Below are 22,153 nucleotides of genomic sequence, written 5' to 3' on the forward strand. Positions count from 1 at the left end.
AAAGGGGTGGAGCCTGGTGCCACCCCTCCCTAACCTCATTTCAGGGCTGGCTGCCCCCTGTAAGGGCTCTCTGCATGGAGGTGTGTTCTTTGTTGTGTTGTGTGTGCCTGGTCTTCAGAATGGGTTCAGCAGTGTTGTCTTTGTGTTCTGGATTGAGTTCTTTTCCTTTTGGGGGTAATACCTTCTGAAAGGGCACTGCAGTTGAGAAATCAGTTAGGTTTGGCAGTGGAAATGCTGTGTTGGAGGGACTGTTGGTGCCATGAGCTGACAGCAAGTGCCTTGTATTGGCAACTGTTTTCTGTGACATGGATTAATTGTAGCTCATTTTAGGGGAGGAGCCTGGGATTTGATTGAATCGTATTGAGGAAGGGGGGGAAGGGAGAGCCTCTGTGGGTAAGGAGGTGTTGTGAGCTGCAGTGCTGTAGCACTGTCTGTCTGCCTAGGCTTTCTGTTTGTTCTTTCGTGGGACTTTTGTCTCTTTCCCTCTTCTACTCTTACCTGAAGATCGTTGTGCTGATGACTGCCTGTGTTGTTGTGTAGGCTAAAATAGTTAAAGCAAACTGGGGCTGGAAGTGCAGCAGGCAGCTCCGTGCTGTTTAATGACTATGTGAGTAAATAAATGCATTGCTGATTCTGCCTAAAGATGCCATAAATGAAGAGGGTATGTTTTATTATTGTTCTTAATTTTATGTTGTTGGAGTTGGTAATAACCTGAAGAGTCTGGGAACCTCTGGGTGGAATAGTTTGTTGTTGTGTTTAGCTTGCTGGCTGTTGTTGGAGAGCGAATTCACACAAGGAGCCAAGTAGAAAGGACTGTGTACTGCTGGTCCCTGCACTGTCATGATCCCTCTTGCTTGGAGCTGCTGTGAACCAATGAGGGAGTCTGACTTTGAAGTAAACGAAGTCATATACCTCTAAGAAAGTATAAGCGGGGAATGTTTAAAAAGAAAAGGTTATTTAAGAGGATTTCAGTGATGTAAGTCATGCTGGAGGCCATGAATGACAGGAGTTCCTGAGGGGTCAGTAGTGGGTCCTGTTCTAATATCTTCCCTCAGGATCTGGATAGCAGGGCAGAGTGAACCCTCCGGAGGTGCCAGCTGTCCCAAAAGTGGGGGCAGTGACTGACTGAGCAGAGGCCATGCAGCCATCCAGAGTGCACTCAGCAGGCTGTGAGGTGGCTGACACAGGATCACGGAATCGTAGAACTGTAGGGGCTGGAAAGAACCTCTGGAGATCGCCTAGTCCAACCCCCCTGCTAAAACAGGATCCCTCCAGGGGTAACTTCATTATAGAGAGTCTCATGGAGTTCCTTGAGAAGTGCAGAGTCCTGCATCTGGGGCGAAACCAGCCCAGGCACCAGTGTATGCTGGTGGCACTCGGCTGGAGAGCAGCTCTGCAGGAAAGAGCCTGGGGCTCCTGGTGGACACCAAGTGGAACGTGAGCTAGCACTGTGTCCTTGCCGCTAAGAAGGCTGATGGCTTCCTGGCTGCATTAGGCAGAATATTGCCTGTGAGTGCTGGGAGGTGATTCTTCCCCTATGCTCAGTGTTGGTGAGTCTGCACCTGAAGCACTGGGTCCAATTCTGACTCCCCAGTATAAAAGACACGTGAACGAAGAAGAAAGACTCCAAAACAGGGCTACCAAGGTGATGAAAGCCCTGGAGCGCCCCTTGTAGGAGGCAAGGCTGAGAGAGTTGGGATGTCTCCGTGTGGAATGTCTATAGAGGCCTGAAGAGAGCGTGCAGAGAGGTCAGAGACAGGCTCATTTGGGTGGTGCCCAGTGCCAGGACAAGAGGCAGTAGGCACAACCTGGAACACAGGTTCTGTCTGACCAGCAGGAAGCACTTCTGTGCTGTGCAGATGTCAGAGCAGTGGCAAAGGCTGCCTGGAGAGGTTGTGGGGTGGATCCGTGGGGATCTCCAAAAGCAGTCTAGACGTGGTCCCAGGAACCCTGCCCTGAGTCTGCTGAGCACAAGGATCCAGAGGTGTCTCCAACCTCAACCATTCTGTGATTCACTTATTTTTATTGAGTACTCAAAAACCCATATGTTTGTTGGCAGAGTTGGTTTTCACAGCCGTGTTTAAAGCATTGTGTCTCTATGTGGTCAGCTCTTTAGAAACCAGTTGTACAATTTCAAATTCACTCATCCTCGAGCTTTCAAAGATAAGCACCTGAAGCCCTTTTCTTTCCGGACTGCTGAAATATCCTGGAGAGTCTGCAGGGAGAGGAAGGGAAGGAAGAAAAATGCAACAAAGAAACAAAAAAAGAAAGAAGAAAGAAAAGAAAAACACCTGTGGAAGACACAGGTAAAGGAATCTGTCAAGTTACCTAGCTCAAATTTTCATTGAGAAGGAAATAAATACTGGGAATAATTTCAGTTTATTTTCTTAGCTTCTATTTGTGCAAAAAGGGAATCCAAGCGTGCATTTGGTTTGCCTGTGCGCTGGAAGCTCTGTTGCTGCTTTTTTGCTTCCAACATAACCTCTGTTCACGTTTCTGGTTGCCCTTCAGAACCTGCTGTGCATAAGTAAAACAGAGCCAGCACGTTGGATTCAGTCTCTAACCAAAGAGGCCTTAAGCTGACCAGAAGCAGCAGTGGAGGCATTTCATGGTGAGTAGGCACAGAAGTACAATTCTGTGCCCAGGTGTTAAGGGCACGTAACAACTCTTCAGAAGTTACATACCTTAAGTGTGAATGAAGAGCTTTGCACTGCTTCTGGATTTTGCTGCGTGATTCAGGAACTTGTGTCTGATGGCAAACTCCTGCATGTTAGATTCCATGGTCGTTAGGTACCGTGTCTGTTTGCCAGGTACTGTACTCTCCTTCAAATCCCTCTCTAGAACCCACGTCTGTCAGAAAGCTCTAGAAGTAAACTAATTGAAATGCTACTGTGAAATAATCCTGCTCCTGATTAAACAGAGGCAGGAAATTCTTGTATCAGTACGATACTGCAGCATTTTAAGCCCGGCTGTCCATCATCTCAGCTTCGCTGGGCTCTTGAATAGAGTTCAGAACTACAGTGCACAAATCTTAGGTGCCTTTCAGATCCCTAGGGCAGCTGTGGTCCAGACGTGATCTCTAGTACCAACTAATGGAAATGTAGTTGAGTATTTCAAAAGTGAATGTCCCTTTATTAATATCAGTCAATTAATATAATGTGTGTTACATTTAGCTTCATCACTTTTGTACTTATTTGACGTATAGAAGATGAATGCTTCTATTTATTTTCTCACAGTCTCTCAGCTCTCAAACTGCTATTGTAAACTTTAATCCATTTGGCAGAGCAGCGAGCAGAGCAGGCAAGTGTTGAGATTGGGCATCAAGGTAGCAGCAAAAGCCAAGAGCATCAAGGAGGAGGAAGTGAGGAGAAGGTAAGTGAAAGGCAGGGAAGGTAATGGTAGGCTAAGGCAGGGGGAAGGGGAGGAGCAAGGGAGGTGAGGGTAAGGGAGAAAAGAGGGGAGGGGATGGGAGAAGAGGAAATGAAGGGGGGCTTAAAGGAAAACCTATGATTAAAAAAAAAAAAAAAAAAAACAGGAAAAAAATGAGAAAAAAAATGGAAAAAAATGAGAAAAAAAAAAGAAAAAGAGAAAAAAGAGAAAAGAAGAAAAAGAAAAATAATATATGAAAAAAGACAAAAAGGAAAACCAAATAAAGCAAAGAGACAAAAGGTAAAGCGAAAAGACAAAAGAAGTCAAGTAAGAAGTAAAGAACACCACCGAAGAAAAGAATGGGTGGCAACAAATAGAGAGAGAGCAATGCATGGCACTGCAAAGGAAAGCAAGGCGAGAGTAGCAGCAAAAGCCAAGAGAGTCAAGAAGTCAGTGAAGAGCAGGAAAGGTAAGCTGGGGCTTGGATGGGTATTGGGTGGGAAAGGTTGTTTAAAAAAAAAAAAAAAAAAAAAAAAACAGAAAAAATAATGAAAGAAGCACAAAGTGAGGAAAGAAATGTTGCAATCCATTGTTTTTAATTATTTAGCTCAAGTACAGGGCAGGCAAATATGAAAGCTTACTGTGTAGCAGTTACCTGAGGCCCCTGACTGATGAGTGATCCTGGGATGGAAGAAGGAGTTTTGCCAGTTTGATGGGGGCTGATAGTTGTAGCTGTAGTCACAAATAACTGGTTCTGTAGTGAGAGCTGAGCCTGGCAGTTCATCTTGTTGGTGACAAGACTTGTTTTGCAAGCAGGTTTTCCACGTTGGCTCTGCATGACGCTTTGGATGAGCGGGTATGGAGTGGAAGTAACTCTGCAGAGCCAGGTGAGAACCAAAGCAGGAGAGAGGAAAAGTGCCCTTTGCAGCAGGGATGCCGTGGTCCTTCTCTGTCCAAGCACGTGAGCCAAGCACGTGGCCTGGTGCGTGTCCCTCCCCCCTTCCTTGCTCTCCATCCCTCCCCTTATCCATCCTTTCACTTCTGTCCACCCCTCCTTCCACGTTCTCCGTCCATCCTTTCACCTCTCTTCTCCATCCCACTCTCCTCCCCCCCATCCTCCCACGTCCAACCCCTATTTGCCCCACTCCAACCCTTCCATCTCCTCATTGCCCATTGCCCCCCATTCCCTCCCCGCCATCTCCTCCTCCTCTGGCTTTAACAGAAGCTGGGGAAAAACAAGGTTGTACCCGCAGAAGTTGGTGCTGATAGCTTCTTAGGGTGGCTGCAGGCATTCCCTTGTAGAATTAATAAGGCACAGGAGGTAACTGAAGTATTGCTACAGGAGGTTACTCCAAGATGCCTGGGAACTACTTGCACTGTCAAGGAAAGTGCAGGACTGAAAGTTCAACTCCTAAAGAAAAGATGAGTCCGTGACTCGTTTGCTTTTTCTCAATGTAGGTGGGAGGGGTTTTAGCCTGGGAAGAGACCTCCTTTTACAGTGTAACTCGTTTGACATGTTCAGGGTTCTGTAGCAGCCCAGGGAGTGGCTTCTGACAATGGGTCGTGGCTCCTGTACCCCCAGGGCCACCCCCACTGGTGCACATGGAGGGAGTGGGGCCTGGGGGCACACTGCTCTTTGAGGCAGAAATCATATTTTCCTGTTGATCCCTCCATCCACCTGTATTTGCATCCATCCTTTCATCCAACAATCGTTCCATCCATCCAATGATTCTTCAATCCCTTTTTCCATCCATCCCTCCTCCATTGGTCCCTCTGTCCATCTGTTCCTCGCTCCCAGCAGCCTCCCCCTGTTACCCACCAGAACCTCCTCTGGAGCTTTGGGGGATCTCCCCATAGTGGTGCCTTCAGGCATTTCCTTGCCACCCTGCAAGTGCTCATTTTCTGTTGCTTGTCCCTTGCATCACCCCATCCCTTTGCTCAGCAGCCCTCCCAATTCTTAGTTTAAAGCCTCCCTTGCAAGGCTGCCATCCTACTGACAAAAATATCCTCACCTCCCTTAAGGAGGTGGGTCCCATCCCTTCCAAGCAGGCACCAATCCGCAAATAGGTGCTGCAGACACAGAACCCAAGGCCCTGCCACCAGCACCAGTCCTGCAGCCAAGGACTGGCACGCAGCACCAGTGCCCTCCTTTCACTCCTGCCCCACAGCCTGGACTACCAGCCCGAGAGCTCTGCAGTCACTCTGGATGCAGTATGACCTGTGCCCACCCTTCTTCCTGCTGGCCTTGCACGGTGAACCACACGAGCTGGAAGGTTGGGTGGACCGCATCCATCGCTTGGAGGCACCTCAGCCTCCTCTCCAGCACTGAGGGCACCGGAGCTGCGATGGAGCCGCGAGCCCTTCTGTGGGGCAGGAGCGTCCTCTGCTGCCAGGCTTCTCCAGCTTCAGTCCGTCACCAGCTGTGAGGCTGTGCCGTGGGGCTGAACAGTAGAACGGGGCTCATGAACTGGCTGGGCAGTTCAGCAGATGGTGAGCAATGGCACCGTGCATCTCTTGTTCCATATATTATTCTTTCATCATTCTTACTCTCCTTGCATGATGATGATCACCCTCCTTGTTTTTCTTACTATTAGTTATCTGCCTTTTCTCTCATGATGAACTCTCTTCATCTCAGCCCACGGGTTTTTACACATTCAATTTGGATTCTGTCCCCCATCTCACTGTGGAGAGCGGGTGAATGGCTGCGTGGTGCTGAGCTGCCTGCTTCTCCCTAATAAACCGAATGAATGAGAGGCTGAGTGTCCAGAACCAAAGGCTTTATGCTAAAGCTGAAGGCAAGACGGCTGGGGAGCCGTGTCATAAAACCACGACACTTTAGTGATTAACTTTTGCGTTGTTATGCTAACAGCATTCACTGAGATAACCTCCCAAACTCACCTATGAAAAGAGTAAAGGTTTCCTATGCGATCACAAGAAATTCATTGGCTGGGGGAAAATAGTTCTAACTGTAAAATTGCAGGTCTTATTCTTTGAGCTTATTCTTTGAGAGCTACTGCATATTCTATTGAGAGGGAAGAAACAGATGAAGATTGTGAACACCTTTGTGAAGGAATTAAAGAACCTTTAAGAAAAGAGAGGTGTTTCAGGTGGGATGTTAGGAAAACCTTCTCCGAGAGAGTGGTCAGGGGCTGGAACGGGCTGCCCAGGGAGGAATTGGAGTCAGCATCTTTGGAGGTGGTCAAGAAGAGTTTAGATGCCGTGCTGAGGGACGTGGTTTAGTGGTGAATATTGGTGACAGGGGGGTGGTTGGGTCGGATGGTCTTGGAGGTCTTTTCCAACCGTGGTGATTCCATCATTCTATGCATTTTGATGCCAAGGATTTTGCCTCTGTGTTCCTAACCAAAAGCACAAAAATCACAGAATCACAGAATGGCCAGGGTTGGAAGGGACCTCAAGGATCACGAATCTCCAGCCCCCTGCCACACGCAGGGCCACCAACCTCCCCATTTCATACCAGACCAGGCTGCCCAGGGCCCCATCCAGCCTGGCCTCGAACACCTCCAGGGATGGACGGGGATCCACAGCCTCTCTGGGCAGCTGTTCCAGCACCTCACCACTCTCATAGTAAAGAATTTCCCCTGACATCCAACCTAAATCTCCCCTCCCTCAACTTCAAACCATTTCCCCTCGTCCTGCAGTTATCTCCCCTTCCAAAGAGTTGATTCCCGTCCTGTTTGCAGGCTCCCTTCAGGTACTGAAAGGCTGCAATCCTTGCTATCTGTTCTTCATTACAAGGTTGCAGCTCTTCACAGTGCACTCCGTGCTACTTCTACGTGATGCCAAAGCCGACATCTACTGTTTTGTCTCCGTGAACATCAGTGAAGGTCAGTGGGTGCCATTTTTTCTGCACGAAGGAGCTCAGGTCCACACCTTTGCTCCACACACACTTCCATGCCAGGTGCCAGTTTGTCAGATTGCCCCATCTGTCGCATGGCAACACCATGGAACGGGGCACTGGTGGGAAGGCGCAGGCTCCCTGACACGCAGGCTCCATGGAGAATAACTGCACTTTAGCACTTAATAGAAGCGTTTGCATTTTTCTCTTCTAAACTGTATTGTGACCAAAAACTAGTCCCACGTCCAAACTGGTTTTCAGGGTATCGCATTTCCTGTGAAGCGCTCTTTGAGATGAAATTTCCTTCCTCTTGCTCTTAGAGAAGCTCACTTTAGAAGGAAAACAGAGAACAGGCGCCTGCTGCCAAGCTCCCTGGAAATGCTGGTTCTCTCTCGCCCCCTCTCCAGGCATTCAGCTGGCCATCTCTAAGAGGGCGCGGGTGTTCCGGGGCGGTCTGCTGCCTGAAAAGCATCCAGCCAAACTAACGTGGAACCCAAGGCCAAGCAGCAGACCTGCACTGAGTAAAGGCAGCCAAACCCACCCCGTGGTCTTTATGGAGCTCGAAGGCCAGCCTGCCCTCGGTGCCCAGAGGGAGCAAGCGAGCGCTGCAGCCACCGAGCTCCAGCTCAGCCAAATGCCTGAAGTTTAGGGCGAAGGAGTTCAGGCCAGCACAGGGAGAACCTTCGAAGATTGCAGACTCAGCATCTGACTGTGAGGCCAGCCTGCCCGAGGGGCCGCCGGCAACACCTCTGGTGTGGTGCTGCTGGCACACCAGGGCTCCGGGTCTGGGCATTGCCAGCCACCAAGGCGCAGAGCTGGGCTCCTACCGCGGCAGGGCGGGCAGCAGGCTGCTGTGCCAGCGTCATAATGGGCAGCAGGCAGCACCGGCCACGCTGTCACCGTGTCACCACGGCGACGTTTGTGACACGGCCGCCTGGGAGGAGTATGAAGGCGGAGCACGGAGGTGGGTCCTGCATCCTGAAGGAGCATCTGGCAGAGAGCAGACACATCTGAAGGATGAGCTCCGGCATGGCTGTTGCCAACAGGGAGCATCGCGCTGGTGTGAAGCAGACCGAGATGAAATTCTGGGAGGATGGCCCCGCCACACAGCGGGGCTACAGAATGCCAGAGGTCACCGCCAAAGGTACGCGGGCCCACAGCCGACACGGGGACCGTCTCAGGACTGCCTCCATGTGGGGCTGGGGACAGGGACGACATTTTCCATCTGCCACCTCCCTCCTGCCCTGAGCCAGCAGGAGAAGCGGCAGAAGCAGAGCGTGACCTGCTTTTCCTTTGCCCTGCAGAGCAAGTTGCTGTCTGGGATGTGGTGGCCGTCTATGTCCAAGAGCAGCTCCTGCTGCGCAAGGTGGGTCGGCGCCTTCTTCCCACTTGTCTGCTTGCAGGGGTGGGGAGTCCCCTCGCCTTGGGCCACAGAACGCAATGACTCTTCCCCTCCACGGAAAGCAGGCTATTCACCCCCAAAATGCCTCTCGGGTACCAGTGGGCCTCCCACATGCGTGGTATGGCTGCACCAAGTGTGCTGGGGCTGCTCACAAGCTCTGCAAGCTTCTGGATTCCACGAGGCTGCTTCTGCCCTGACTGCTGTGCCGCGTTTTTGGAGGGCGAAGGGAGGGGGAGGAGCGGGCAGCTCCTTCCCAAAGCTCTCCCACCGCCCTGCCTGAGCTTCCGAACAGTGGGAGAGGGCACAGCAGGACCCAAAGCACCGTCCGTGGACGGGGCAACCTTCAGCTCTTCCTCCAGCCTTCACACTTCAGCCCTTCCCTTCTCTTCCACGTGCAGGGAGTCCGAATTCCCACCCTCGGTTCCTTCAGCATTGCCTCCGAGCACATCGAGGCTGAGGATGGAACCATGACTCTTCAGTGGCCTGCGTTTCACCTGGCCAGGAACCTTGCGGGCATCCGTAACCTCGCGGATAACAAGGATTACCTGCCAGGTACGAGGAGGCTTAAACCCCTTCTTGCTGCACAGACAGGACGAATGGAGCCATCCATTGCAAAAGCAAACCTCACCCTCCCTGCATGGAGTCCGTGCAAATATGGGGCTGTCCTGGGTGGTGACTGCAAGAAGCAGCACTTGGGAAGCAGCCGTGGAAGAGCCGCCGCATGACAAACTCTGCCGTGTGATTTTCCAGGCCATAAGGAGGTGGAGGCCCTCAAATACTCTCAGGTGGCCGCGGCCGCATCTGTGAGCCGGCAGACTGCGAAGGCCTGCATATTCGGCACCACGTCCCTCGTCTCCCACTGCCTGAAGAAGGGGGAGAACATCGCCTTTGTCCTGAAGGACATCGGAGTGCTCCTCATCGAGGGAACGAGAGTCCACGTCAAGTTCTACTACGACTTCCTGGAGAGGATCAGCGGGAAGGAGAACCTAGAGAAAGTTGTTTTCAAGGTGAGCTGTAGGTTTCTCCGTGGCCTGGGCAGTCCCACGAGCCCAGAGCTGCCTGCACATGGCTCACCAGGCGCTGGCCGGCTGCTTGGGCCGTGCGAGAGCTGTGCTGCCGTCAGCTCCTCGTGTCCCCAGTGCCTCAGCCCTGATGAGGACGTCCCGCATCCTCCCTGCTCCTCCCCTGCAGGTCCCCTGGCTGCTGAACATGCTGGTGTCCCGGATGGCAGCTGTAGCCTCGCTGACCTCCTCAGGCCGAGTCATCGTCTTTCCCAGGTGAGGATGTTTGTGGCTGCAGCCCCTGCTTCCCCACTTGCCTACGGCATCCTTCCACCCCCCCTTGTTCCTTCTCTCTCATGCCGTTTTATACCACTTCTTACTTTCGGGTAGAGCTTGAGTCTCCCAAGTCAAATATACCTTTGTCCTGCAGAGTGTACTTGAAAACATGTAAGGTGGAAAGCCTTGGCTCAGGGTGGGCCAGGAAAACAGGGTAGCTTATCTGCTCCAATAGCGTCATCAAGTCCCCATCCTTGCAGGGCGGTCATGGAATGTGGCCACGCAAATCCACCCTGCTCCACAGTCCGCGCTTTCTTAGAGGCAGCGTGCCAGGCTCCCCTGGTGCTCGCTAACACCTCAGGTCACAGGTCACGGTGCTTAGGGAACTCAGGGAAGGCTGACCTTCTCTCGAGAGGTAGATCTGGGGGAAGAGATGAAGGGATGTAGGTGACATTTTCATCCCATCGTGGCCGGGTGACTCCGTTTCCCAGGACAGTCCTTGGTTCTGGGGCTCAGTCGATCCTGGGGAAGGATGGCCTTCAGGCGATGTGAGAATCTGCCTGTGAGCAGGGTGATCCCAACCAGCAGAAAGGGCCGCCGGAGCCCTGGCTCACACCGCGTCTTCTCCTTTTGTACAGGTTTAAACGGGAGTTTGCGCCCAAACCACCGCCCGGGAAACCCAGCAAGGCCTCAAAAGTCCCTTTGCTACGTCTTGGCCGGGGGAAGGAAGGTAAAGCAGCTGCCAGTCCCTCTCTATACCACACGCAACCAACACGTGATGGCAAAATCCCCATCCCACCATCACCCAATGGCTCTGACTTGTGAAACCATTCGCACCAGCTCAGCACTGCCTCTCTTCCCGACCACACGTCGTCCTCATAAAATCTGAGATGCTGGCTGCCACGTTCCCACAAGTGCTCCCATCCCAGGGGATGGCAAGAGCACGGGGGGTCCTCGGCCCTGTCCTTTCCCCCAGGAAATGAGCCCCCAAAAGACACTGTCACCGCACAGGCGCCACCCAGCTCCTCTTTCCCAAAGCAAAGCCCTTAATGCAGTCCCAAAACAGAGCTGCAGCCTGGGGAGGAGGAGCTGGGCACGAGGCACGGAGGGCACAGAGGGAGACTGCATCTGCAAGGGGGGCAGAGCAGCCCTCTTGGGTGCTTTGGGACACTGAGCACCCCTGCGTGTCACCGGGCCAGCAGGTCCACAGTCAGTCTCCTCTGACGAGATCTGTCCTTCTCAATTGCAGGGAAATTTCCTGAACTGCATCCCCTCCCCAGCTGGATCCACATCACCTCTGTAGTGGAGTCTGAGGAGGGAACAAGCGAGGACAAGAGGAAGGCAAGGTGAGACTGCAGGCTCAGGGTACAGATCTGCACGCTGTGTTTCCCCACCCCAACAAGAGCCCATTCCCCAACGCCAGGCAGGCACTGTTCAGGGCACGTGAATGCAGCAGTGGAGGGGTGGGATGGGGCTGCTGGGAGCCCCCAGCTCACAGGGCTGGCCCCTCTCCAGCCCTCAGGAAAGCACCAGCGCAACCCGAGAGCTATGTGTAGGGAAGGCTGCGTTGCAGCCAGGGGTCCTGGCTCGGGGTTGCAGGATACGGCCCCAAAGCCGTCCCCCACTCAGGCAGACCTCTCCCACTCTGTCCTTTCAGTCAGCTGCCAGCGATCCCGGGGGCATCTTCTGCCCAAGAGGAGCCCCAGGAAGAGAAGGGAACGTGCTCCACCATAAGAAAAGGATCAAAGATGCACAAGAGGACTGGATCTCTGCAGACTCTGCCACCAATCAAAGTGGAGCTCCCCAGGCGGGGGATGTCCTGTCCAGTCCTGCCCACGCTGAGCAGGGCGTGGGGTGCCCAGGAGGAGCAGAGCCCCACCTGAGGCTGACAGACAGGTTTGCAATTCCTGTCTGTGCCATTCCTGGGTGCCTGCCTGAACCCTTCTTTGTTGGTGGCTGAAAGTTTGCTTTCTCAGGCACTTCTTGCAGTAAGACGCTGACTTCTGCAGCAGATGAGAAGTGTCTGTGTGGCAGCAACCAACATCCATTTGTGGACAATTTTACCTTTCAAAGCATTTCTTGGGAGCTGTTTGCCTTCAGAAGAGGGCTCAGGAGTGTTTACTGGCAGAATATCTGGCCTGTGACCAGAAACTCCAGCTTGGTATGGGAGAAGTGGGGAAGGACACCATCGTATCTCATGAAGACCGGGATGCAGGTGGGCACCTCCCTGCTCCATCTGATCTGCTGGCAAGGCCCGGGAGGTGGGAACAAAGGAGTTTCTGCTGAGATCCTAAGGCCAGAAGCTGCCACTCCAAGGAAGGCTGACTCAACCACTTTTGGACTTAGAAATAAGTTTGTGCAGTCGTCAACCAAACAGCAACCCTTCAAGACCCACCACTGAAGATCAACATCTGGAGATCAACATCTGAACCATCTTTTCTATCGCCCGTCTTCCCTTCCCCATCTCCCCAGATGACCAGCATTTGCAATAAACTGGACGGGCTAACATCTACCCTTTGTGTATTAATCTCACCGTCAGGTATACATAGATTAGCAGCTCCTCTCGCTCTGATAATAGCAGCGAGACAGTGCCATCTCCTTGAAGAGAAGCAGAGGGACTCTTCCAAGACCCCTTGGCTCTGACAGATGGGGTGGCTACGTTCCTTGGAGCCCTGGGACCCCGAGTTCCTCATTTTCCAATGCGGTGCTCTCTTCCGGTGACACGCAGAGCATAGCAAAGCCCACGGTTTTGCAGCAGCTCAAAGGTGTAGCTAAGTGTGAGGCCAGAGAGGACTTTTTCCTTCCAGCTTGCTGCTCCTTTAGATCCCTGGTGGGAAGACAAGGGCTTCTGGGGAGGTGCTGGCATAGCTTAGGAGCAAAACACTGCAGCTGGGCGACTTGTAGGGAAGGGATAAAGAGAGGCAGAGAAATGGCTGCCTCCCCTCAGCGTTCTGACCTGCAGGGGGAAGCAGGCACATCAAGCCAACAAGACCTGCGCCGAGCACCGGGAACCAAACACGTGCGCTTCCTTGATGAAGTGCAGGAAGCAGGAAAAGCCCATCGTGAGCGTGCGGTGCGAAAACTGCAGACAGCCAAGGCCTCACCCCATCACATCACCTTCAGGCCAACAACACCTTTCAGAAGTGAGTCGAGAAGATCTTCCTCGAGGGCTGAGTCTATGGAGCCTCAAGGCAGACCATCCCGGCTCCCACTTCTGGCATGTGACTCAGCGAAACTTCTCAGGCAGAGGGCAAGAAAGATCAGGCCAGTGCTGGACGCACTGAAGCAGATGGCAGCATCACCACTTCGTGGGGAAACCAGCCTGCCTGAGGAGACTTGCATCACCCGCTCTGGATTGCTGCCACTGATAAGAGAAGAAACGGGGTCTGCCAAGTGTCAGCCTCTGAAGACCAAAGCCCCAGACCACAGGAAGGACACATCCTACCCACGCCTTGGTCCAGCTTTTGACCTGGCCGGCCAGCTTTTGGCCTGGCAGGGTCTCAAGGGCTAGCCCATTTTAAACCTCACAGGGCCCCCCTGGCCAGCCGGTTGGCCGGCTCTGGGCCTGGCAGCATCTGCTGGGCTGGCTGGCCAGCCTTTGGCCCGGCACGGCCCTCTCAAGCCGCTGGCCTGCTTTTGGCCTGGCTGGGACCCTGGCTGGCCAGCTTTTGGCCTGGTACGTTCTCCCAGCCGGCCGGGATAGCGTGGCAGGACTACCTGGGTCAGTCAGCCTGACATCTTTTGGCCTGGCTGAGCCCCCCTGGCCGACCTGCCAGCTTTTTGCAAGCAGCGCCTGACAGGCCAGCCGGCTTTTGGCTTGGCAGGGCCCCCTGGCCGGCCGGGAGTCTTATGGCCTGGCAGTGCAACCCGAGTCAGTCAGCTTGCCAGGTTTTGGCCTGGCAGGGTTCCCCATTTTGGCTGGCCAGCCAGCTTTTGGCCTGGCAGTGCCCCTTTGGCTGGCTTGGAGAGGTCTGGAAATGCAGAGCTCCATGGGCCAGCCGGCCGGCCACCTTTCGCCTGGCAGTGCTCCCCTGAACGGCCAGCCAGCTTTCGGCCTGGCCCAACTGGCCGGCCAGGAGGCTTCAGGCCTCGGAAGGGTTCCCCAGCCAGTCAGCCAGCTTTACCAAAGATTCCGGATCTCCCTCAAGGGCTGAGTGCAGCCGCTCCACGCAGCCCCAAGGCAGACCAGCCAGGGCTGCCACATCTGCCTTGTGGATCACTCAAACTCCTCAGGCAGAGGACTAAGAAGAAAAGATCACATCAGCCCAGCCCAAGCTGCCAATGTAGGTCCCCCTCCCCAGCCAACTGCTCTTTCATCTTCATGAGCCCTTGTTCTGCTGGGGAGGACAGGTGGAAGCAATTCACCTGTCTGGCAAAGGGGTGGAGCCTGGTGCCACCCCTCCCTAACCTCATTTCAGGGCTGGCTGCCCCCTGTAAGGGCTCTCTGCATGGAGGTGTGTTCTTTGTTGTGTTGTGTGTGCCTGGTCTTCAGAATGGGTTCAGCAGTGTTGTCTTTGTGTTCTGGATTGAGTTCTTTTCCTTTTGGGGGTAATACCTTCTGAAAGGGCACTGCAGTTGAGAAATCAGTTAGGTTTGGCAGTGGAAATGCTGTGTTGGAGGGACTGTTGGTGCCATGAGCTGACAGCAAGTGCCTTGTATTGGCAACTGTTTTCTGTGACATGGATTAATTGTAGCTCATTTTAGGGGAGAAGCCTGGGATTTGATTGAATCGTGTTGAGGAAGGGGGGGAAGGGAGAGCCTCTGTGGGTAAGGAGGTGTTGTGAGCTGCAGTGCTGTAGCACTGTCTGTCTGCCTAGGCTTTCTGTTTGTTCTTTCGTGGGACTTTTGTCTCTTTCCCTCTTCTACTCTTACCTGAAGATCGTTGTGCTGATGACTGCCTGTGTTGTTGTGTAGGCTAAAATAGTTAAAGCAAACTGGGGCTGGAAGTGCAGCAGGCAGCTCCGTGCTGTTTAATGACTATGTGAGTAAATAAATGCATTGCTGATTCTGCCTAAAGATGCCATAAATGAAGAGGGTATGTTTTATTATTGTTCTTAATTTTATGTTGTTGGAGTTGGTAATAACCTGAAGAGTCTGGGAACCTCTGGGTGGAATAGTTTGTTGTTGTGTTTAGCTTGCTGGCTGTTGTTGGAGAGCGAATTCACACAAGGAGCCAAGTAGAAAGGACTGTGTACTGCTGGGCCCTGCACTGTCATGATCCCTCTTGCTTGGAGCTGCTGTGAACCAATGAGGGAGTCTGACTTTGAAGTAAACGAAGTCATATACCTCTAAGAAAGTATAAGCGGGGAATGTTTAAAAAGAAAAGGTTATTTAAGAGGATTTCAGTGATGTAAGTCATGCTGGAGGCCATGAATGACAGGAGTTCCTGAGGGGTCAGTAGTGGGTCCTGTTCTAATATGTTCCCTCAGGATCTGGATAGCAGGGCAGAGTGAACCCTCCGGAGGTGCCAGCTGTCCCAAAAGTGGGGGCAGTGACTGACTGAGCAGAGGCCATGCAGCCATCCAGAGTGCACTCAGCAGGCTGTGAGGTGGCTGACACAGGATCACGGAATCGTAGAACTGTAGGGGCTGGAAAGAACCTCTGGAGATCGCCTAGTCCAACCCCCCTGCTAAAACAGGATCCCTCCAGGGGTAACTTCATTATAGAGAGTCTCATGGAGTTCCTTGAGAAGTGCAGAGTCCTGCATCTGGGGCGAAACCAGCCCAGGCACCAGTGTATGCTGGTGGCACTCGGCTGGAGAGCAGCTCTGCAGGAAAGAGCCTGGGGCTCCTGGTGGACACCAAGTGGAACGTGAGCTAGCACTGTGTCCTTGCCGCTAAGAAGGCTGATGGCTTCCTGGCTGCATTAGGCAGAATATTGCCTGTGAGTGCTGGGAAGTGATTCTTCCCCTATGCTCAGTGTTGGTGAGTCTGCACCTGAAGCACTGGGTCCAATTCTGACTCCCCAGTATAAAAGACACGTGAACGAAGAAGAAAGACTCCAAAACAGGGCTACCAAGGTGATGAAAGCCCTGGAGCGCCCCTTGTAGGAGGCAAGGCTGAGAGAGTTGGGATGTCTCCGTGTGGAATGTCTATAGAGGCCTGAAGAGAGCGTGCAGAGAGGTCAGAGACAGGCTCATTTGGGTGGTGCCCAGTGCCAGGACAAGAGGCAGTAGGCACAACCTGGAACACAGGTTCTGTCTGACCAGCAGGAAGCACTTCTGTGCTGTGCAGATGTCAGAGCAGTGGCAAAGGCTGCCTGGAGAGGTTGTGGGGTGGATCCGTGGGGATCTCCAAAAGCAGTCTAGACGTGGTCCCAGGAACCCTGCCCTGAGTCTGCTGAGCACAAGGATCCAGAGGTGTCTCCAACCTCAACCATTCTGTGATTCACTTATTTTTATTGAGTACTCAAAAACCCATATGTTTGTTGGCAGAGTTGGTTTTCACAGCCGTGTTTAAAGCATTGTGTCTCTATGTGGTCAGCTCTTTAGAAACCAGTTGTACAATTTCAAATTCACTCATCCTCGAGCTTTCAAAGATAAGCACCTGAAGCCCTTTTCTTTCCGGACTGCTGAAATATCCTGGGGAGTCTGCAGGGAGAGGAAGGGAAGGAAGAAAAATGCAACAAAGAAACAAAAAAAGAAAGAAGAAAGAAAAGAAAAACACCTGTGGAAGACACAGGTAAAGGAATCTGTCAAGTTACCTAGCTCAAATTTTCATTGAGAAGGAAATAAATACTGGGAATAATTTCAGTTTATTTTCTTAGCTTCTATTTGTGCAAAAAGGGAATCCAAGCGTGCATTTGGTTTGCCTGTGCGCTGGAAGCTCTGTTGCTGCTTTTTTGCTTCCAACATAACCTCTGTTCACGTTTCTGGTTGCCCTTCAGAACCTGCTGTGCATAAGTAAAACAGAGCCAGCACGTTGGATTCAGTCTCTAACCAAAGAGGCCTTAAGCTGACCAGAAGCAGCAGTGGAGGCATTTCATGGTGAGTAGGCACAGAAGTACAATTCTGTGCCCAGGTGTTAAGGGCACGTAACAACTCTTCAGAAGTTACATACCTTAAGTGTGAATGAAGAGCTTTGCACTGCTTCTGGATTTTGCTGCGTGATTCAGGAACTTGTGTCTGATGGCAAACTCCTGCATGTTAGATTCCATGGTCGTTAGGTACTGTGTCTGTTTGCCAGGTACTGTACTCTCCTTCAAATCCCTCTCTAGAACCCACGTCTGTCAGAAAGCTCTAGAAGTAAACTAATTGAAATGCTACTGTGAAATAATCCTGCTCCTGATTAAACAGAGGCAGGAAATTCTTGTATCAGTACGATACTGCAGCATTTTAAGCCCGGCTGTCCATCATCTCAGCTTCGCTGGGCTCTTGAATAGAGTTCAGAACTACAGTGCACAAATCTTAGGTGCCTTTCAGATCCCTAGGGCAGCTGTGGTCCAGACGTGATCTCTAGTACCAACTAATGGAAATGTAGTTGAGTATTTCAAAAGTGAATGTCCCTTTATTAATATCAGTCAATTAATATAATGTGTGTTACATTTAGCTTCATCACTTTTGTACTTATTTGACGTATAGAAGATGAATGCTTCTATTTATTTTCTCACAGTCTCTCAGCTCTCAAACTGCTATTGTAAACTTTAATCCATTTGGCAGAGCAGCGAGCAGAGCAGGCAAGTGTTGAGATTGGGCATCAAGGTAGCAGCAAAAGCCAAGAGCATCAAGGAGGAGGAAGTGAGGAGAAGGTAAGTGAAAGGCAGGGAAGGTAATGGTAGGCTAAGGCAGGGGGAAGGGGAGGAGCAAGGGAGGTGAGGGTAAGGGAGAAAAGAGGGGAGGGGATGGGAGAAGAGGAAATGAAGGGGGGCTTAAAGGAAAACCTATGATTAAAAAAAAAAAAAAAAAACAGGAAAAAAATGAGAAAAAAAATGGAAAAAAATGAGAAAAAAAAAAGAAAAAGAGAAAAAAGAGAAAAGAAGAAAAAGAAAAATAATATATGAAAAAAGACAAAAAGGAAAACCAAATAAAGCAAAGAGACAAAAGGTAAAGCGAAAAGACAAAAGAAGTCAAGTAAGAAGTAAAGAACACCACCGAAGAAAAGAATGGGTGGCAACAAATAGAGAGAGAGCAATGCATGGCACTGCAAAGGAAAGCAAGGCGAGAGTAGCAGCAAAAGCCAAGAGAGTCAAGAAGTCAGTGAAGAGCAGGAAAGGTAAGCTGGGGCTTGGATGGGTATTGGGTGGGAAAGGTTGTTTAAAAAAAAAAAAAAAAAAAAAAAAAAACAGAAAAAATAATGAAAGAAGCACAAAGTGAGGAAAGAAATGTTGCAATCCATTGTTTTTAATTATTTAGCTCAAGTACAGGGCAGGCAAATATGAAAGCTTACTGTGTAGCAGTTACCTGAGGCCCCTGACTGATGAGTGATCCTGGGATGGAAGAAGGAGTTTTGCCAGTTTGATGGGGGCTGATAGTTGTAGCTGTAGTCACAAATAACTGGTTCTGTAGTGAGAGCTGAGCCTGGCAGTTCATCTTGTTGGTGACAAGACTTGTTTTGCAAGCAGGTTTTCCACGTTGGCTCTGCATGACGCTTTGGATGAGCGGGTATGGAGTGGAAGTAACTCTGCAGAGCCAGGTGAGAACCAAAGCAGGAGAGAGGAAAAGTGCCCTTTGCAGCAGGGATGCCGTGGTCCTTCTCTGTCCAAGCACGTGAGCCAAGCACGTGGCCTGGTGCGTGTCCCTCCCCCCTTCCTTGCTCTCCATCCCTCCCCTTATCCATCCTTTCACTTCTGTCCACCCCTCCTTCCACGTTCTCCGTCCATCCTTTCACCTCTCTTCTCCATCCCACTCTCCTCCCCCCCATCCTCCCACGTCCAACCCCTATTTGCCCCACTCCAACCCTTCCATCTCCTCATTGCCCATTGCCCCCCATTCCCTCCCCGCCATCTCCTCCTCCTCTGGCTTTAACAGAAGCTGGGGAAAAACAAGGTTGTACCCGCAGAAGTTGGTGCTGATAGCTTCTTAGGGTGGCTGCAGGCATTCCCTTGTAGAATTAATAAGGCACAGGAGGTAACTGAAGTATTGCTACAGGAGGTTACTCCAAGATGCCTGGGAACTACTTGCACTGTCAAGGAAAGTGCAGGACTGAAAGTTCAACTCCTAAAGAAAAGATGAGTCCGTGACTCGTTTGCTTTTTCTCAATGTAGGTGGGAGGGGTTTTAGCCTGGGAAGAGACCTCCTTTTACAGTGTAACTCGTTTGACATGTTCAGGGTTCTGTAGCAGCCCAGGGAGTGGCTTCTGACAATGGGTCGTGGCTCCTGTACCCCCAGGGCCACCCCCACTGGTGCACATGGAGGGAGTGGGGCCTGGGGGCACACTGCTCTTTGAGGCAGAAATCATATTTTCCTGTTGATCCCTCCATCCACCTGTATTTGCATCCATCCTTTCATCCAACAATCGTTCCATCCATCCAATGATTCTTCAATCCCTTTTTCCATCCATCCCTCCTCCATTGGTCCCTCTGTCCATCTGTTCCTCGCTCCCAGCAGCCTCCCCCTGTTACCCACCAGAACCTCCTCTGGAGCTTTGGGGGATCTCCCCATAGTGGTGCCTTCAGGCATTTCCTTGCCACCCTGCAAGTGCTCATTTTCTGTTGCTTGTCCCTTGCATCACCCCATCCCTTTGCTCAGCAGCCCTCCCAATTCTTAGTTTAAAGCCTCCCTTGCAAGGCTGCCATCCTACTGACAAAAATATCCTCACCTCCCTTAAGGAGGTGGGTCCCATCCCTTCCAAGCAGGCACCAATCCGCAAATAGGTGCTGCAGACACAGAACCCAAGGCCCTGCCACCAGCACCAGTCCTGCAGCCAAGGACTGGCACGCAGCACCAGTGCCCTCCTTTCACTCCTGCCCCACAGCCTGGACTACCAGCCCGAGAGCTCTGCAGTCACTCTGGATGCAGTGTGACCTGTGCCCACCCTTCTTCCTGCTGGCCTTGCACGGTGAACCACACGAGCTGGAAGGTTGGGTGGACCGCATCCATCGCTTGGAGGCACCTCAGCCTCCTCTCCAGCACTGAGGGCACCGGAGCTGCGATGGAGCCGCGAGCCCTTCTGTGGGGCAGGAGCGTCCTCTGCTGCCAGGCTTCTCCAGCTTCAGTCCGTCACCAGCTGTGAGGCTGTGCCGTGGGGCTGAACAGTAGAACGGGGCTCATGAACTGGCTGGGCAGTTCAGCAGATGGTGAGCAATGGCACCGTGCATCTCTTGTTCCATATATTATTCTTTCATCATTCTTACTCTCCTTGCATGATGATGATCACCCTCCTTGTTTTTCTTACTATTAGTTATCTGCCTTTTCTCTCATGATGAACTCTCTTCATCTCAGCCCACGGGTTTTTACACATTCAATTTGGATTCTGTCCCCCATCTCACTGTGGAGAGCGGGTGAATGGCTGCGTGGTGCTGAGCTGCCTGCTTCTCCCTAATAAACCGAATGAATGAGAGGCTGAGTGTCCAGAACCAAAGGCTTTATGCTAAAGCTGAAGGCAAGACGGCTGGGGAGCCGTGTCATAAAACCACGACACTTTAGTGATTAACTTTTGCGTTGTTATGCTAACAGCATTCACTGAGATAACCTCCCAAACTCACCTATGAAAAGAGTAAAGGTTTCCTATGCGATCACAAGAAATTCATTGGCTGGGGGAAAATAGTTCTAACTGTAAAATTGCAGGTCTTATTCTTTGAGCTTATTCTTTGAGAGCTACTGCATATTCTATTGAGAGGGAAGAAACAGATGAAGATTGTGAACACCTTTGTGAAGGAATTAAAGAACCTTTAAGAAAAGAGAGGTGTTTCAGGTGGGATGTTAGGAAAACCTTCTCCGAGAGAGTGGTCAGGGGCTGGAACGGGCTGCCCAGGGAGGAATTGGAGTCAGCATCTTTGGAGGTGGTCAAGAAGAGTTTAGATGCCGTGCTGAGGGACGTGGTTTAGTGGTGAATATTGGTGACAGGGGGGTGGTTGGGTCGGATGGTCTTGGAGGTCTTTTCCAACCGTGGTGATTCCATCATTCTATGCATTTTGATGCCAAGGATTTTGCCTCTGTGTTCCTAACCAAAAGCACAAAAATCACAGAATCACAGAATGGCCAGGGTTGGAAGGGACCTCAAGGATCACGAATCTCCAGCCCCCTGCCACACGCAGGGCCACCAACCTCCCCATTTCATACCAGACCAGGCTGCCCAGGGCCCCATCCAGCCTGGCCTCGAACACCTCCAGGGATGGACGGGGATCCACAGCCTCTCTGGGCAGCTGTTCCAGCACCTCACCACTCTCATAGTAAAGAATTTCCCCTGACATCCAACCTAAATCTCCCCTCCCTCAACTTCAAACCATTTCCCCTCGTCCTGCAGTTATCTCCCCTTCCAAAGAGTTGATTCCCGTCCTGTTTGCAGGCTCCCTTTAGGTACTGAAAGGCTGCAATCCTTGCTATCTGTTCTTCATTACAAGGTTGCAGCTCTTCACAGTGCACTCCGTGCTACTTCTACGTGATGCCAAAGCCGACATCTACTGTTTTGTCTCCGTGAACATCAGTGAAGGTCAGTGGGTGCCATTTTTTCTGCACGAAGGAGCTCAGGTCCACACCTTTGCTCCACACACACTTCCATGCCAGGTGCCAGTTTGTCAGATTGCCCCATCTGTCGCATGGCAACACCATGGAACGGGGCACTGGTGGGAAGGCGCAGGCTCCCTGACACGCAGGCTCCATGGAGAATAACTGCACTTTAGCACTTAATAGAAGCGTTTGCATTTTTCTCTTCTAAACTGTATTGTGACCAAAAACTAGTCCCACGTCCAAACTGGTTTTCAGGGTATCGCATTTCCTGTGAAGCGCTCTTTGAGATGAAATTTCCTTCCTCTTGCTCTTAGAGAAGCTCACTTTAGAAGGAAAACAGAGAACAGGCGCCTGCTGCCAAGCTCCCTGGAAATGCTGGTTCTCTCTCGCCCCCTCTCCAGGCATTCAGCTGGCCATCTCTAAGAGGGCGCGGGTGTTCCGGGGCGGTCTGCTGCCTGAAAAGCATCCAGCCAAACTAACGTGGAACCCAAGGCCAAGCAGCAGACCTGCACTGAGTAAAGGCAGCCAAACCCACCCCGTGGTCTTTATGGAGCTCGAAGGCCAGCCTGCCCTCGGTGCCCAGAGGGAGCAAGCGAGCGCTGCAGCCACCGAGCTCCAGCTCAGCCAAATGCCTGAAGTTTAGG

The 22,153-nt window shown here is 51.8% G+C and overlaps 2 protein-coding genes across 3 annotated transcripts in view; both read left to right on the forward strand.

Annotated features, from left to right (window-relative positions):
- The window catches only part of LOC149913991 (uncharacterized), a 112,013-nt gene that overhangs the window by 11,796 nt on the left and 78,064 nt on the right, over positions 1-22,153 (forward strand). The window lies entirely within an intron of this gene.
- Positions 8,243-11,905, forward strand: LOC116240317 (coiled-coil domain-containing protein 81-like). The gene is made up of 8 exons (XM_090128002.1): positions 8,243-8,369; positions 8,530-8,591; positions 9,026-9,179; positions 9,378-9,634; positions 9,819-9,904; positions 10,543-10,634; positions 11,154-11,250; positions 11,562-11,905. Exons 1-8 carry the CDS (start codon positions 8,243-8,245, stop codon positions 11,785-11,787), a joined length of 1,101 nt encoding a protein of 366 aa, XP_089984128.1. The 3' UTR covers positions 11,788-11,905.

Source organism: Phasianus colchicus, chromosome 32, assembly GCF_987193195.1.
Source record: "Phasianus colchicus chromosome 32, bPhaCol1.hap1.1, whole genome shotgun sequence".
NCBI classification, from domain to species: Eukaryota; Metazoa; Chordata; class Aves; order Galliformes; family Phasianidae; genus Phasianus; species Phasianus colchicus.